This window comes from Leptidea sinapis, chromosome 32 (assembly GCF_905404315.1).
Source record: "Leptidea sinapis chromosome 32, ilLepSina1.1, whole genome shotgun sequence".
In the NCBI taxonomy this organism is placed as follows: domain Eukaryota; kingdom Metazoa; phylum Arthropoda; class Insecta; order Lepidoptera; family Pieridae; genus Leptidea; species Leptidea sinapis.
In genome coordinates this window covers 974867-992730 of record NC_066296.1, presented here as the reverse complement: position 1 = coordinate 992730, position 17864 = coordinate 974867, and the positions used below count along the sequence as shown (strand labels likewise).

The following is a 17864-nucleotide window of genomic DNA, read 5'->3' as shown; positions in this document are numbered from 1 at the left end:
CGCTTCTTGCAAACCAATCTTATATAAATAAGATAAACTTACCGCTGATAAGTCACACCATCTTTTTTGCGTCGTTAACATATTATTTGAGCACTTTTTTATAGCACGCTTACACTTGGTGATTGACACACGACTAAGGACAGAAGTGTGCTTACATTGTCTTTATGCATACTTTTGCCGTTCCGCTATCAGACTAGGGATATAGGACGTTATTGATCACATATGTAAATTGTATTGTTTCTATTTTTTATTTGCGTATTCTTTTACTCTCTTGTATATTAATCTATATTTTAGTAAGTATAGTATATATTTATTTATATATAGTATATATTATATGTGTGTATATTTTTGACACTTTTCTTACAATTTTGATGCACTGTTTTTCTCTTTTACTGTATTACAAATTGTTGCCTGGAAGAGATCACTATATTATAGTGATAAGGCCGCCATTTGCACAATATGATATTATTATGTATGTTAGTATTTAAGTTATATTAGTTTGCTAGTGTGGTGTCAAAAAAGTGTAATAAATAAAAAAAATCTATAATTACAGAATTCTAAAATATTGTAAAATGATTAAAAACATACTTTTTTTAATTTGTAACCTGAAATACGATACTCCATCCTTTTTAAGTTTGGATGTGCTGTTATTTGGACAGTTTTTAATTTTTGTCATTGAGTCGCGTTGTATTTAAAGCGAAACACAACTAAACGAGAACTCTGCCTAATAGACGCGTAGGCAGAGCTTGGCTTGAGACAATTTTTGAGTCTAGCTGTTGTTTATGGTACGTCAATGGTTGGTCACTCTTATGTTAGTTTATATGTGTAGATATGAGTTGACAGTGTATAATATTTGACGTTAAATCGTACATTTCTTTTTTCATCAATTTTATACAACGATATTCTATACATATGGACAATTCACGTCATACAAAAACATAGCCGAAATATGACATATGCCACAAATGACTCCATACTAAGCTTCGACTGCCAAATCTATTCATACTACATTTGGCTGCTGCCTATTTAACATTATTTCAGTTTACGCTGCGTATATTGAATTTAGATCCTGATTTAGACAGTGACAACAGTGGAGTAGCAGTTAAGTATTTTTTTAATCCCTTAAAATGTTAAGTTCCCTGAAATATTTGTTAAATTTTGTCTTTGAGACTTAGACATCTTTTCCAGGTTATCTCTTTTGGCATTTGTAGTAGTAAGCGGACACCAACATATCCGTGAATGATACTTTTATCACATTATAAATGTGGCTAATGGACTTTTGTGTGTGCCTCAATTTGACTAAATTGAAAAATATAATTAGGAAATAAGATCAAAAAGGGGTTTTAAGCTTCTAAGAATAAATTTCAAACAAGACAAAGACTAATATTCGAATAGAAATCGGGCAGGGTAACGTCCTAACTAGTCAACTGTTGCAGCGAAAATGTATCGACGCTAGGGAGACGTCGCCTTTTATAGACGTCTTCATCCTGTCCACCTGTCACTGTCAACACAATTTAAATAATTACTCACTACTAACAATCAATACGAAAACGGACAGAGTTTCGGTGAGATGTTCATGTGAAGTAATGCTCACCACACCTGGGTCTTCCGCGTAGGCCCTTACGGGCCTCGGGGTAACTGTTCGGGGCGATGGCCCCTTTCAGTGGTATGAACGCCGCTTGCAACTGCAGGCGGGGCACTGGGTGGGACCGGTTGGTCCATGGTGTAATGTCCGGTGGTATCCTGCTGCAGTATGATCGAGCCCGCGTAGTGTCGCGATCGATCTGCGGACTGCGGCAGGGTGGTAGGTCCGTGGTTGGCTTGCGCCCGCCGCTCAGCGAGGTCAAGCCAGCCGGAAGTGTACCGGTGAGCGCCCATCAGCCAGCGGCGAGGAAACGGTCGTGTCCTAGGAGACTAGGTCACGTGGTAGTCCTCTTATGTCCGGTGGTCGTCGATGGTATGGCGCGATGCCACGCAAATGCTGGGATCGCGCTCCATCGGCGCGCACGAACACAGAGGTGCTCAGGCGACGAACGAAGTCATCCAGGCTCTCCATGTGCAGGTCTCTGGAGATGACCTGATTCCGTACGAAGTGTGGTGCTCCAGGGATGGTGCGAAGCGCCAGCGACTGCTGTGCTCGCAGCGACTTGCGACCCGTCTCGCTTGTCAGCGCGAACCAGGCGTTAGCGTAGGAGAGAGGCGTGATGTGCAGCAACAGTAGCTTCTCGAAGACTTTCGAGGTGGTGGACAGAAGAGTGATGGGACGGTAATTCCCAGGCAGCATGATGTTCTTGCCTTCCTTGGGAATTAGGATGCGAGTCATCCTAATTCCCAAGGAGCCGAGCTTCCATGACGATGGAAAGTGCCCGGTACGGATGATTCCATTGAAGATCCGCGTCAGCGTCGCGATTGCTCGCGTAGGTAGGTGACGCTGGGCTTTGTTGGTGATTCGATCGGGGCCGGGGGCTTTACGTAGTCTAGTTCGTCGAATCATCCTTTGAACTTGTCCAGGGCAGAACACGACGGGGTCTTCTATCGGCCCTATCGGCGACTCGGAGTAATTCTTCAAATGTCGCTCGATAGTCTCTACGTGCTGCACATCCGCAGTTGGGTTGGGTGTAAGCTGCGTCTCCAGGTGGTCCAAAGGCAAATATCTCCGCTCGATCCTCAGAAGGTAGCGATGTTGTCATCGGGGTTGTCTTCAGCGTCAATAGAACTGCTTGGTGGTCGGAGATGAGGTGGTCATCCAGGACGTCTAGCGACGGTGCGGCGGTTAGGCCGCGCGTGACGGCTATGTCGATGACGTCCGGCATGTGGGCTGCAGAGTACGGGTAGTGCGACAGGACCTCTAGTCCTAGCACCTCGTAGCCGTGGCGGTCTGCGTCGTCCAGGAGGCGTCTGCCATCCGGGCTCACAATGTTGGAGTTCCACGCCGTGTGTTTCTCATTGAAGTAGCCCGCGAGGATCATGGGCAGAGGCGAGTCCAGCAAGGTGTGGACATCAGCCACTGCAAGTCGATTCGAATAGAAGTAGTAGAAGGATGTAGAAGGCGAACACATGGGTGGGCTAACGCTCGATGCAGATCTCCACGCCTAGGGAGCGCGACGTCTGCAGTTGAGGTACTGGCAGCAGTTGGTGGATGACATTCCGACGCACCAAGACTTCTGAACCCCTGTCAGCAGTCCCGATCGGCGAGGTGTGGACCTCCCGGTAGACATAGTATCCGGAAACCTTCAATTTTCACGGTTCTCAGGTGAGTCTCGCTAATCAGGCCTATGACCACTCGACGCTGAGAGAGCAAGGTCTTGAAAAGACGGGCTTTTTGTGATGAAAGCCCGTCAGCGTTCCAGAACGCGATGCGGAGCTCAGCCATAAAAGGCGCAGAGATCCGTGAAGCAACCAGGGGATAGGGTCACGCTGCTCCTGGATGGTTATCAGCACCTGGTTCAGTGTTCTGATAAGCTTGGTGAATCGCAGGTCCAGCGGCGTCACTCGTTTCGCCTGCCTTGCGGGGGTGGCGACCACGATGGGCTTGGATGTTTTGCTGCGCTGGATAGGTTGCGGTGCGGCGGGCGCAGTAGCGCGAGGCGCAGTGCGAGGTCCGTAGGTAGCACGGCAGGTGGCACGCCTTGGCGCACTTGAGCGTGTTTACCGCGCTTGCGTCGGCGTTTACCCGGTCGCTGTGGCTGGTTGGCGGCAGCCATGAGCGAGCCGGGCGCGTTGGCATCCTATGTGTAGGCGGTGGTAGCATGCGCGCGCGTAGCTGAGTCGGTGCGTGCAGTGGTGCCTGCCCGGCGGTTGCGCGTCTCCTTGCGGAACACCGGGCAGTTGGCGTTGTTCGCCGTGTGTGCGCCGCCGCAGTTGGCGCAAGTGCTTACCAACTCTCAACCAGTTCTGCACCTTATATAGCGGTCTGTCGGCTGAAAGTGCGGAGAGGTGACGTCACGTCTTGAAAATTTTCTTATGTTTCTAAGAATATATTGACTTTCCAAAGAGATTTCCATACTTTTAAAGTAAAAAAAGTTTTATCATACTTTATGGATAAGAATTTTTAAACGCTTAAATATTTAAGTAGTTATAATATATAAAGCAGCCTCGAGGAAATGATTCGAAAGATGAAGATGTTTGTAATTTTTTACGTTCTTGTAAGCTGTTCATAGGTATTCACCGGCTGTGACTTCTTGAGCACAAAATACAATATTGCTAATCATCATTCAAAGTGCTTTTAAAAAATTTAGGAAAACGGTGACGCTAAAGATCATCCTTGCAACTTCCCGCTAATTCTATACCTATCGCTTCAAATTGTAGGTACAGACGATTTAGAGCTCTTCGAGCTCTAAAATTTTAGTTGATTTGAATGGTTTTGAGCTCTGTTGTCTGAAAGAGTTACCTGTTCTATGTATTTGAGCTCGAAGAGCTGTTTTTGAGCTCTTCGAGCTCAAATGTCTGGTGTTTAGTAGTTTAGTTTAGTTAAAGTTTACTAAAACACTATTTTTTGAATTTTCAAACGGCAATTACTTATGAATGAATGAACCGATTTCAGTTTTACGAGCCTCATCTCAAATATAAAAAAATCGAGTTTCAATTGATCGAACTCGGAATTTAAAAGTATTTTCGGTTTCATTCGTGAACGATAACTCACGAAAGAATCAACTGATTTTGACCGGCTTGGTGGCTATCGACGTGGTTTTTGATGTTATGAGCTGATTAGTTTTTGGAATTGAGCGGGAAAGTAATTTAAAATTATTCCAAAAAAAAAACGTGAATTTTTTTTGGGGTAAAATTTTCCCGAATTTTCAATTTTCTTAGCGGGAAGTTAAAAAAGTGACCCTATGGCAGTTTCCGTATACAAAATACAATATTGCTAATAATTGTTCACTGAGCCTTAAAAAAAGAGCGACTCTATAGTTTTCTTTTCTGACTTGTCTCGTCCTTTCATCTGTCTCATTCTGACATGTGGGAGAGAAAGGGATGTGAATATTTGTCAAAAATTGTACCGTATTTAATGAAAAAATATTAGTTTTACTAAATTTTTAACGCTTCTTGCAAACCAATCTTATATGAATAAATTAAACTTACCGCTGATAAGTCACACCATGTTTTTTTTGCGTCGTTAACGTATTATTTGAGCACTTTATTATAGCACACTTGGGCTTGGTGACACACAGTTGATACACGACTAAAGAGAGAAGAGTGCTTACATTGTCTCTAAGCACACTTTTGCCGTTCCACTGTCAGACTGCGAATGATATGTCCATATGTATAGAACGTCATTGATTTTAGATAATCCTTTGATATAAAATAAATCAGTTTTGTGTTATTCAAGAAAATAAACAACAGTATTTAAATATACATATATTTTCAAAATTGAATATTTATAATAGGTAGGTACTATGATAAACAGATTACAGTGATATTACAATGAGGTACTTAACATGTATAAGAGTAACCAACGTAATTAAAATATTATGAAACACATTATAACATATCGCAATAGTCGACAGAGAGCTTACTTTACTTTAATAATTAAACGTCTAGATAGAGTCTCTTGCTGTAAGACAACCGATAAAAAAAGACCACTAATAATACTTTAGTGTGCGTGAATTGCTCAAAATAGACCTTAATTCTTAACTCAATTTTTTTTTCGATGTTTTCACAGCTGTCATAGTCTTTATATTAATGATCTAAGTACACTGACAATATTTGGTTCACGTCTTACGGCCGAATTTTTATTCAACCGCAATCCTGAAATGGAGATTATTAAGTAATATTTCAGATCAGCCGCTTGACTATTTGCTCCTCTAATTAACCTACCTATATAAAAAAATGTAAAATCGATACTCAGAGTAAAGCTGGAAAAATAAGTTCCATAGGTTCCTTACAACATTTATTGGTCATTTATATATCAGTATTTTTAACCGACTTCAAAAAAGGAGGAGGTTTTCAATTATTAGTCGGTATGTTTTTTTTACGTTTGTTACCTAAGAACTTGCGACTGGCATAACCGATTTTGATAATTCTATGTTTATACAATCTAATTAATTAATCTAATTCTAGTAACGATTATTGTTATTTTTGGAGTCGGTGTCAGCCAATGTAGGTTTGTAACTACATACATAGTTATAGGTGAGAAGTGCTTGAGTCACACGTGCGATGTGAGGAGGCGAGAGGCGAGAGCGGGGCCGCGGCGGAAGGGACACCGATTCCTAAGATAACAATAATGGTTACTAGAATTAGATTATGTAATTAGATTGTATAAACATACGCAATTTATTTTATACTTTTTAGTGCATAGGTAGTATATCTATTGTTTTGGAATAGTGCTTTTGAAGTCGGTTGTTTTTATGTTATTTTTTTTTATAACAATAGTTAAATATCAATATATTGTATTCTCAACTACATAAAATAAAATTGCTGAATGTATGACATGATATGTCACATGCTGATTGGTTGATTCTTAAACGTCAATATTTTGACAGTACGCTGATTGGTTAAGGCTTAGTGACATTAATGTACATTGGTCAGTTTGTTTTACTCAATATCGATGTAGAAGTGATTTACTATAATAATAAAATACTTCTATTTTACTACAAGGAATGTATTATCGCAATATCGCTGCGATAAAATGCAACTGTTATAAAAGTATCTTTATGGCTATACTAGAAGTGATAAGTGGATTTATTTGATAAAATAAATGAAACGTAACAAGTGGGATTATACATTATTTGGCATTACATTGACAAGTTGTTTTTGAACAAAACAATTTTCTTTGATTCTTTCATTGTTGATGTTTAATAAATAAAAGAGATTTCCACCTATGTATCGACTCATCACAATATCTCCCGAACCATAAAGCCGAGAGAGACTTGAAATTTGTAAGAAATAATCAGTCAGCTAATTTACGAAATTTTTTTTTTTTTTTTTATAATGAACAGAACTACGTCTGTCGGGTCAGCTAGTATTTAAACAAAAATATTTTTAAATCACTGTAAGTATTTTTCAAGTTCATATAATTAAAATGCAATAATTGCGTATACACAAGTAAATATTTCAGGTATGCGATATGCAGAAATGTATGTTTAGCGTGTATAAATTATATATACAAATAATGTCCCGTAACAATTAATTAAAGTCTTTATTACAATAATATTACTATAAAATCGCATCTGTGTAGATTGAGAACAGAAATCAATATTGATTGCAATGCTATTTATAACCTTAGGTCCTAAAGAATCATTCAAATATTTAGAGAAATAAACATTTTGACTGTTGCTTCTCAATATAATCTCGATAATATAATGTATGTTCATAGGCACATAAGTAAATTTGCACTAGCAACTGTCATAATCATAATGTTAACACCAGGAACAGACATAAAACTTATTATGCCTACTACTAGGCTAAGTCGAGTAAGTAAGTCTTTTGTGGGGCGATGTATATATGCTTATACAACAAGATCCCAGAAGATGTTCAAAACAATCAAATAAAGTCTGAATTAAATGAATTTTATTTTTTTTTATTTTTTATTTTAAAACAAAAGTATTACGAAATTCAAAAGAATTGTTAAGAAACGTTTTTGTGGTAAAGGTAAAATAGCATAAATGACTTGGGAATAGAGCAACTGCCCTCAGGCTATTAAATAATACATACTATTGTACGATTTAACATTGTAACCATATTTTTATATAAAAAAGAAGCCCGATGTGTTCGTTGCGCCCATTCTTCTCAGGTCTGAGGCATACCTTTTGGAATGGGTGGTAGTTTTTGACTTTAATAAAGTGTTTTATTATCCTATTTTGAATAAAAATATTTGAATTTGAATGATATAAGCAATAATATCAATCTGGTATAGATATGATAAGATGTAAGATATTATGTATGCATAGTCATCAAGTCCTCTCTAAAGTTTCTATCATTCGAGCCTTGATTTCGTAAGTTTGTAGATATTATATCAACAGATTCCTATTGCTCTGTTTGTCTCGACTCCAAAGAGACGCCAGTTTATTTTGGAACGAGCTCCACGTAATAGAAGTGTTCATGATGCTGGGAACCCCGCCGGAGCTGGGCCGAGTAATTCTCTCCAGGAGCGGCCTCTTGTACAGTCTGTGTGATTCATCCCTCTGATCATCTGTGACCTTTCTGTCATCGAGGTGGTAGAGGGATGGGAACTGCGATATCACGAACAGTCTGAAAATATATTTTAGTCGTCCTTTATATTTTGTAAATATCGTAAAGTAAAAATATTTAAGATTAATAAATGAAATTGTGATGTGAGACGAGCAGGACGTTCAGCTGATGGTTGAACAATGCAGTGCCGCTCAGGATTGTTGAAAATACACAAAAATTCTGAGCGGCACTACGATTGCGCTCGTCACTTTGAGACATAGGATGTCAAGTCTCATTTGTCCAGTAATTTCACTAGCTACGACGCTCTTCAGACCAAAACACAGTAATGCTTACACACTACTGTTTCACGGCAGATAAAGTTGCCGTTGTGGTATAACCATAATCTAGCTCCCACTAGTAAATGTTCTAAGTCGCCTCTTACAACACCCTCCCTATTCTTTTGTTGCCCCGGGGAAGCACAGGACACTAGACAGTTACACGTGAGTCACATCTTTCTTTACACAATATATAAATAAAATTGAAGTATCACTTTACAAACTCATAATACATAACAGGTTTTCCACAGAAACCGGTTATTACCGGGTTTTATCTATCATTTCGTAGTTCGAGTAGTTAAAGAAATACATGGTAAAATATAATTTAAATTATGAATGAGCTTCGAAAAATTACTCGGCAATGAAAGAACATTTATAAACTGTGCTATTCAATAAGAACTTTATAATGAATATAGATAACCAAAAACCGTAAAATTCCTGGTTAAAGGTTTTCCCATCTTTATTTAATGTTGAAAGTAAACAATTATCTATAATTGTACAACGTGCTTATATTAAATTCTCATAACTTTAGGCTTGTCTATAGCTAAAAAGAAAAGTCCAAGAAACATGTTTTTAAAATGCATATTATTGGTGTAAAAAAAGGTTTTCAAATGTCCATTGTGTCTTGATTGTAACCAGTAGGTATGTCAAGTCCTAATATTAGCGACGTTGCCAAACTTACACTTACAAAGTTTATCAAAGGACTTTATAATCAATTAAAGTTTCGTGGTGACATATTTTTCATTCATAAGTAAGTAGAGTGTTGCCAATTTTCTCGTAAGGGTGTGGGACATTTATATTTGATAATTATTTCAATTATTTTTTATGAAAGATACGAAACGCAAAAAAACATATTTAAAAAAATCATCCAAAATTCGATTCTAATATACAATCTCGTTAGTACCTTAGAGTCATGGCAATATAAGTCAACATAAACACGTTGTATATCATATATATGTACCTGTACTGGAGATATTCGTAAAACGTCCCTCCATTAAAATAGCTTGGTGCTGCCGGGTTCCCCATCAGTGATAAATACTGTAGGTTCGGACATGACTCCTTTAACTTACCCACCCAAGGATAAAGTGAAGCGATTTTACAATAATTTAACCTGAAAAAAATACAGATACAGAAGAGTGCAAACGAGTCATCTGGTGTTAACACCAGTAAGTTATCACCGCCGCCCACATTCTCCTACATCATCAGAGGAATCACAGCACCTTTACCGTCTTTGTAGAAAAGTGTACGCGCTTGTTGTAAAGGTACCCATGTCGTATCGTCCTGGAAACACCGGGCACGGAACTTCATTCCATTGTTGGTTGTGAAGGTGGATGTCGGCGGCAGTAATTAAGTCAAACAGGTATTCGGAACACTCCCTGTGATAAATGCGGTAGAAGGCACACAATGAAGCGACGTCTCTTCGCAACGCTAAGTGATGTAGCCGTTTGCAGAGCACTGGATCTCCGATAATTCCATATCAATCAGATGGTGTCTACACCATTACCTTTTATATTGGTAAAGCAATTTTGTTCTCTCATTAGAATTACTTTATTAAAACACAGTAATAAAATAGTACCTACACCAATAATTCAAAGCGTAAACTTAAAAACTATGCTCAAGATTGTATATTGCTCTAGTGGTGTGTAACACAAACTAACAATCTACTTTTGGTTATTAATCAACTCATTTGATTTCTTTATTGATATAAATTATATTTAACACACTTTGTTACCTACTAATATAATAAATCACCAGAATTTGGTGAGACTGTGCATTTGAAGCAAACTAATAGAAAATAAAGACTTAAGAAGAGTAATTAAATACAAATCCACTGTTTGTCTGTTTGTTAGGAACGGAAACGTTTGTTACGGAAGTAACATTAGTACTTCCGGCAGAAAATTTATATATATTATTATTTTTTTCAAATTGCTCTGTAATATTTTCTGAAAATCTCCAAGTGTATTTGTTCATTTATGACTACTTTGTAATAAATAAAGTTCTCAGTCTGACGTTTGCCACATTCATTAATTTTTCTTCGTCCATCGGACAGGCAAATGGTCCGAGCCCATAGAGCCATATTCGTTAATATTCAATAACAACGTTATATAGATATGTGTGATATTAATAATTTAATTATTTTTATTCAATTATTTATTAATAACACGGCTTTACTTAATGTAAGTATATATTTAATGGTATAAATTAAATCTTCTTGTCTTTCAACTTTTTAAGAATATTTGTTATATACTAGATGTCCTAGAATAGGTGGGACAAACAAGGGCAAACGAAAATAACATATTTTGTCTATGAGCTTTCAGATAAGCAAAAAAAGTATATATATGTATCTGTTATTTACTCCTAAAGTCAATTATAATTAAGTTTTACTTCAATCGCGCGTAAAAATTACACACACGCACACTTTTTATGGTAGGTATGTGTCGTTTTGGGTTTTAATTTGGAAATTATAATAATCTAATTTTAGCCCCTCTTCTATACTGAAATTTGGATGTTGTTTATTGTCAATGGCTTCACATACAGTGGGTTATGCTGTTTATTTTTTTCATATTGTTCTCATGTGGTCTGCTGACAGATGTAGTTTTCGACTTTATTATTTCAAATATATAAGTGGGAGGCTTCTTTGTATGGGATTCCGCTAGGGTGGGTTCCTACCACAGCAGCCTGTATAATGTGCAAGCATTACTGTGTTCTGATTTAAAGTGTGCCATAGCTAGTGAAATTACTGGGCTAATGCAGTGCAGCCGATATCAACACCATCTTTGTAGAAGAGGGCTATTCGCACTATTTATAACCTAGGTTCTTAAGAATCATTGAGAGAAAAATTAATCGTCGACCAGTGCCGGGAGAAACTTGTGTCTTCTATCGAGTCCTCTCTTGAGAAGGTCGCGGAATGGGGTAAATTGAACCTTGTCCAATTAAACCCCAGAAGACTCAAGTTTGCGCGTTTACCACTAAAAAAACCCCATTTGTCGTATCACCGCTCTACGACAACACTTCCCTAAAAGCCTCGCCTAGTAACGGAATACTGGGTCTCGAAATCTCGAGCGATTGCCAATTCCGTGGCCATCTGGATGGCAAAGCCAAATGGGCTTCAAAGAAACTGGGCGTCATTAATAGAGCACGGCAATACTTCAAGCCGGCCCACATTCTAGCGCTGTACAAAGCGCAAGTCTGGCCACACATGGAGTATTGCTGTCATCTTTGGTCTGGCGCACCCCAGTATCAGCTCGATCCATTTGACCGCGTGTAACGCAGAGCAGCTCGAATTGTCGGGGACCCAGTGCTCTGTGAACGGCTGGATCACTTGGCGTTGCGTAGAGACGTCGCTTCATTGTGTGTCTTCTACCGCATTTATCACGGGGAGTGTTCCGAAGAGCTGTTTAACCTAATTCCTGCTGCCGAATTCCACCTTCGCACGACACGCCACAAGTTATATATATCATCCTCATCATCTGGATGTGTGGCGGTCCTCCACAGTGCGGTTTACAAGGAGCTTTCTTCCACGTACTACAAAGCTGTGGAATGAACTTCCTTGTGCGGTGTTTCCGGGACGATACGACATGGGTACCTTCAAAAAAAGCGCGTACACCTTCCTTAAAGGCCGGCAACGCTCCTGTGATTCCTCTGGTGTTGCAAGAGATTGTGGGCGGCGGTGATCACTTAACAGGTGACCCGTACGCTCGTTTGTCCTCCTATTCCATAAAAAAAAAAAAATTAAAAGAAATAAACATCTTGTCTGTTGCCTCTCAATATATTCTTGATAATTTAATGTATCTACATATTGTACGATTTTACATTGTAACCATATTTTTATATAAAAAAAGAATCACAGTACAGAATAAATACAAAAATATATTTTCCTTACCATATTAATTGTAATTTGGGCATCGGTGGCAAAATACAATTCTCATTGATCAGATTGTCATCAGCTATCAAAGATGTTAAATGTTTGAAGTGTACTATTGGATCCAAATTGCTGAAAAGATAAATATACACAAGTTTATAGTTTATCAAGTTTGATTCTGGTATATTGAAATATTATGATAAAAAATAGACTACTTATTTGTTTTCTCAGTTTAATTTACTCACCAATAGCAGTATTTTTTATGTGTTTTATTCATAGAAATTCATCTTTTGTTTCTATTTGTTTATCTGAACGCTACTAATTTAATAATCACTTATTATACTTACGTAATTTTATTGTGACTTATATCTAAATACTGTATGTAATTTGAAAACTTTTCAACAATTGTTCTTGGGATTTCATTTAACCTTTCATATGCTAGAGTAAGCTTTGTTGGCTCTTCATCATCATTATTGGTGACATCAGAACTGAAAAGGTGATATTTGTTGAAAACAACCAAAAAAAATTTCTGAAAAAGTAATAATAATAAATAATTAACTAAATAAGAAAAAGAAAATTTTCTCAAGTTTATTGAAAGTCACACCAGGGTTACAATTCTCAGTTTAATTCTTGTACATTTGACAGGAATTTTATGACCTGATAACTAAGACATTTAAGTATACTATAATATCTGGACGACCGAGCCTTGCTCGGATTTTTAAGAATGTTCAAACCTTGAACAAAAAAAAATAGGGCATCTGGATTCGGACGGGTCTTCTGCTTTACAGATCACCCAATGTCACATCTGAGCTATTCTTATTAATTCTTGTTTGTAATTCTTCTATTATTAAATCTTGTATATAGTAGCGAAATTTACCTTTGTATTCTAATGTTATTTTAGCAGTTTCTCATTAAAACATGGATAAAACTAAATTTTTTTAAATTGAAACCTTTAAAATTATACATTTTTTATATATTAGGCCTAGTAGGCGACATACTTAAAGGCCGGCAACGCTCCTGTGATTCCTCTGGTGTTGCAAGAGATTGTGGGGGGCGGTGATCACTTAACAACAGGTGACTCGTACACTTGTTTGTCCTCCTATTCCATAAAAAAAAATCATATTCTATATTATATCAACTGACAAAGATTTGATAGGTACTCAGTAGAAGTTTAGAGTAAGGTACTGTTAAATATTTTTTATTGGGTGTAAGGTCTGTATATTTAGTCTTTGTTATTCTTTATTTATACAATCTTAATAATCATTTCTTTGCATCTCCTAAATTTCTTTGGCAATCATGTACCTTATATATCTTATTGAGATATAAAAAATCTACTTTATCAAGACATGTTTTGGAAATTAGATTTATTTAATGTTTATGAATAATGTGTACTTAAGTTAGAGGTTCATGTAAGTAAAACAGTAGTATAATACTTAAAGTGCTGTTTTCATTGTTGTCTTAAATTTTAATTTGATTTAGAGTAATCAACAAGTACCCACTTTAAATATACATTAAATTCAGTATGGTAAAATTCACAATTGTACAAAGGTAATTGCTTCTTCTAAACTATAATAAATCGTCATATAATATAATATTTTAATACGATGTAGTACATACATAATCAACTCAGGTGCTATAGCTGTTTGAGGCATTGCTGTAACAGAATCTACTAGGACATTACTAGAGACATCCAAAGCAATAATTCCCTCGTCCTCTTGTATTGCTGTTGAAAGACTGAAACAAAATACCTCACCAGATACAACATAATATCGGATATCAAGTAGTAGTAGTAAATATCACATATTTATATATTTTATGCTACCATTTAGAATCCCAAAGTTTTTCTTAAATTACTGTTAATATAATATATTGTTTCATACTTTTATACAGAGAATAATATATTTTTCTAACGCTTCTAATTTTTATCTCACTAACACTCACCTTACTTAGATAACTAATTAATTAATTAATATTTAGTAATTAACTAAATAATATGTATTATATTTTATGCAATTATAGAATAAACATCAACAGCTAACAGTCAACTTCAACAAGTCAAGAAATTTCCCATTTTGGCACATTTTGACATTACACTTTGGCATTGACACTTGACAGTAAATTATTAAATCTTCGCGACTCGCGTACAATGTAGGTACCTACAAAATTAAATAGAGCCCATATCTAGGGTTCCCTACCTTATTCGCAGAATTCCTATCTTAGCACAACTAATCAAAATAATTTTATAAATATCATCAGCTACAATCAATGGCTAATCCAAATAAATAATAAAATTGTTCTTGTATTTCCAAAGTTCATAATAATTATTTAGTTCTCTATGGTGTGAGTGAACATAAGGTCGTTGGAATTGGCAATATCCGTAATAAATCACTGTCTGAACCTATAGTTTTACTTTTATTATTACTCGTGAATCCTATATAATCTAGGTACTACTCGTTAGAATCACTGTTGTAGGTGTTTTGTACCGTATCTTCCACCGTAGAGTAAAATAATAAATATACAATATTCAATTCAAATTTAAACAGCAAGCCCGAATTGCGTCGCAACTAAATGAGAGTACAATGTTTCTAGCATCTCATATTAGTAGGTATAGAACAATTACGATATTAAAAATAATAGGTTCTATATTGATTTGCAATGCATGGTAAACGACTTTGCAAGGGTTGTCTCAGGCATGGTACCTACAGAAATATGTAATGCAAAGCTATATTATATTGGCTCGTTTAGTCATTTATTTCAATCATAGGTACGCACTGTTTTGTTTTAATACGTACAAAATATCTAAAGGATTCATGATTCCATTCCTGAAGTTAAGAAACTCCCACCGAACAATCAAATCAAAACAAATTGAGTAATTTGTCACTCTTAAATTGATTGACTCTGAACAAGTATTATAATAGTTATACATTTATTTTATGGTATTTACGATACTTCAACAACAATCAAACTTACATATTCGATGAAGTTATTTCACTTTCCATTTTCTCAATTTCCTGATGGATGCACTAAACAGAAGTTCCAATTGATTACAATATACGTAAATAAAGCACTATGCAGATAGTTTTAACATTGTATTTGTGTGTACGATTCGAAGTTGTAATGCACAATACAAGGGTAGATAAGATAACTTCGAGTTACTGACCTCTTTTTATAGTTGTAGTATATAAATAACTCGTAATTTAAGTTTAGCACACACTCTGAAGACTTTATTAATAAGTTAGACGGAGCTTTCTTTGTGTATAAGTGACGGATCGAGCACAGAGACGGTGATGATACTTTAACGAGGGAGGCGATGACTGGTCCATGCGTCATGCTCATTGAGCTGAATAATACTGTCATCGGAAAATCTGCTTCATGATTTTAAAATTAGTTACCTTTTATAGTTTTATATAAGTAATTATAATATTGTAACCCTTATTTATTTAACCCTTTATTTATTTTCGGTGTGTTCTACTCTACTCAATAACTCTTGTGTTTTTATTATTAATTTACATTTATTTTTTATACTTACTCGTGTAATGCTTTGAGTATGTGACGTTTGAGTATTTTTTTTTGAATCACTACAATATGTATAATAAAATAATTTATATAATGACTAGGCTGTTAATGTCGAACTAAAATAATGGCAATGAGTTTCTTGCCACTTCTTATTAAAGCTCAACCTTTTCTGAAGTGGTGATAGGTATAATGCCTATTGCAGAAAAAAATTGCGTAAAGCAGTAATGTGTAAATATTATTGTGTTTCGGTCTGAAGGGCGACGTAGCTAGTGAAATTACTGGGCAAACGAGACTAAACATCTTATGTCGCAAGGTGACGAGCGCAGTTGTAGTTCCGCACAGAAATTTTGGGGTCTTTCAATAATCCTGAGCGGCACTGCATTGTAATGGGCAAGGCGTATCAATTACCATCAGCTGAACGATATGCTCGTTTCGTCCCTTATTGTCTTAAAAAAAGGTGGTGGTCCTTGATCCAGATGAATAAAGTTTAGTAGAATAAACATCACCCAATAAACGACTTACAAACTAGACTTTTAGTGCCTAGTAAGTATGCATAATATTAATTTATGCTTGTTCCTGGTGTTAACGTTATGATCATCACAGTAATTCTAGAAAATTCGCTATGTACTTAAGCAGTAAGAGGCAAGAGAAGAGAGAAGTAAGAGGCATTCCGCAATAGTTAAAATGTCTATTTCTTTTATTATGTAATATACAACTAACGACGTAAACCTCCAGAAAGGTTTAATCTAAAAGTTTTTTTTTGAATTTCGATTAATAGTTTTTTGTACAATATATTATGTGTAGGTACCTCCTACAACTAAAATTACAGACTTCTTATCACTGATTTATATTGTAAAAAATATGAACTAAAAGTATACTTTAATAATCTTACTCAAATTACTATTATACTATAATACGAAATGTTTTTCTTATGCGCTCCTTCTATATTTTAAAGTTCATGAAGACTCAACATAAATCATTCATAAATTATGCACACTACGAAAAGTTTGTGAAAATTATTATTTACGTTGTTTATTTATGTAATTGCTAGACGAGTTTGTTTATGCTTCAATGATTGTATAATTACGACACAAACAAAACTATGCCAAACATATTGTGTCTTGTGGCATCATTCTTAGGTGTGAATGTTAGTAATTAGGGTAAATAGTATGTATCTACCTACAAAATTGTACCTACAGCTGTTGGTACATAATATCTTGGATACCTGTATGCATTTTGGTAGCTAACTGGTTCGTTCACTCAATTACAGAAATAAACATTTTGACTGTTGCATCTCAATATATTCTCGATTGAACTTCATATGCTTACTACTTGGTTAAGTTAGTCGGAGAGTCTTTTATTGTGCGATGCTTTTATAACATGATCGCAGAAAATATACAAAATAAATGTGTTATATTCAAAAGAATTGTTACAAAACGTTTGTGTGGTAAAGGTATACCGTAAACTTACTATAACATAAATTAATTCCATAATTATTACACAGACTGGGAATGGATTGAACACCCTCAGGCTATTTAATTATATATTTTAATTTATGATACTATATATATTGTAACAAAATTAAAAAAAAAGCCCGCTGAGTTTCTTGCGCCCGTTCTGAGGCAGTCTGCTTGAATGGGTGGTAGTTTTTGACGTTCAATAAGTGATTTTTAATGATATTTTGGATAAAAATATTTGAATTTTAAAATCTCTGCAACTTATAATTACTAAGACCATAAGACTAGCTTTCAAAGTTATTGTCTCCTTGGTTGGTCGACCTGTTATAGTGAAAAAAATCTGTGTTTTTGTTAGATACGATTACTAGATAATTACGACAGTAATCAAGACGATCATATTCACGAAGCATTCTTACTCAAACATTGAATTCAAGCTCTAAAACTTGATGTATCCAATATAGAATAACGAGCTCTACTTTTTCCGAACATAATATAGTAAATTCAGTATTTTATAAGAAATATTTATAGTGACTATTCAAAAGCACTTAGTTTATGTCTAATTAAATAAAGTTTATTTTACTTTGACTA

At 35.9% G+C, this 17864-nt stretch overlaps 1 protein-coding gene across 2 annotated transcripts; it reads right to left on the bottom strand.

Annotated features, from left to right (window-relative positions):
• Positions 1 to 5342: 5342 nt before the first annotated feature.
• Positions 5343 to 15417, bottom strand: LOC126974355 (leucine-rich melanocyte differentiation-associated protein-like). 2 transcript variants are annotated; one of them, XM_050821818.1, is made up of 6 exons: positions 15274 to 15417; positions 13921 to 14037; positions 12651 to 12791; positions 12325 to 12435; positions 9403 to 9552; positions 5343 to 8187 (listed from the first exon to the last, which is right to left on the bottom strand). In XM_050821818.1, the coding sequence occupies exons 1-6, from the start codon at positions 15300 to 15302 to the stop codon at positions 7947 to 7949; spliced, it is 789 nt and encodes a 262-aa protein (XP_050677775.1). In that variant the 5' UTR covers positions 15303 to 15417; the 3' UTR covers positions 5343 to 7946. The 2 variants fall into 2 exon arrangements, with proteins under 2 accessions (XP_050677775.1, XP_050677776.1); XM_050821819.1 differs by lacking the exon at positions 15274 to 15417 and adding an exon at positions 14245 to 14356.
• Between the last annotated feature and the right edge of the window lie 2447 nt (positions 15418 to 17864).

Excerpts from the sequence above, each read along its gene's own strand:
- LOC126974355 (XM_050821818.1), bottom strand. The coding sequence starts at position 15,302 with ATGGAAAGTGAAATAACTTCATCGAATAT. Across the intron at positions 14,038-15,273 it reads GAAATAACTTCATCGAATAT|TCTTTCAACAGCAATACAAG; the intron begins GTAAGTTTGATT and ends ATTTTGTTTCAG. Across the intron at positions 12,792-13,920 it reads ATAGCACCTGAGTTGATTAT|TTCTGATGTCACCAATAATG; the intron begins GTATGTACTACA and ends TCACCTTTTCAG.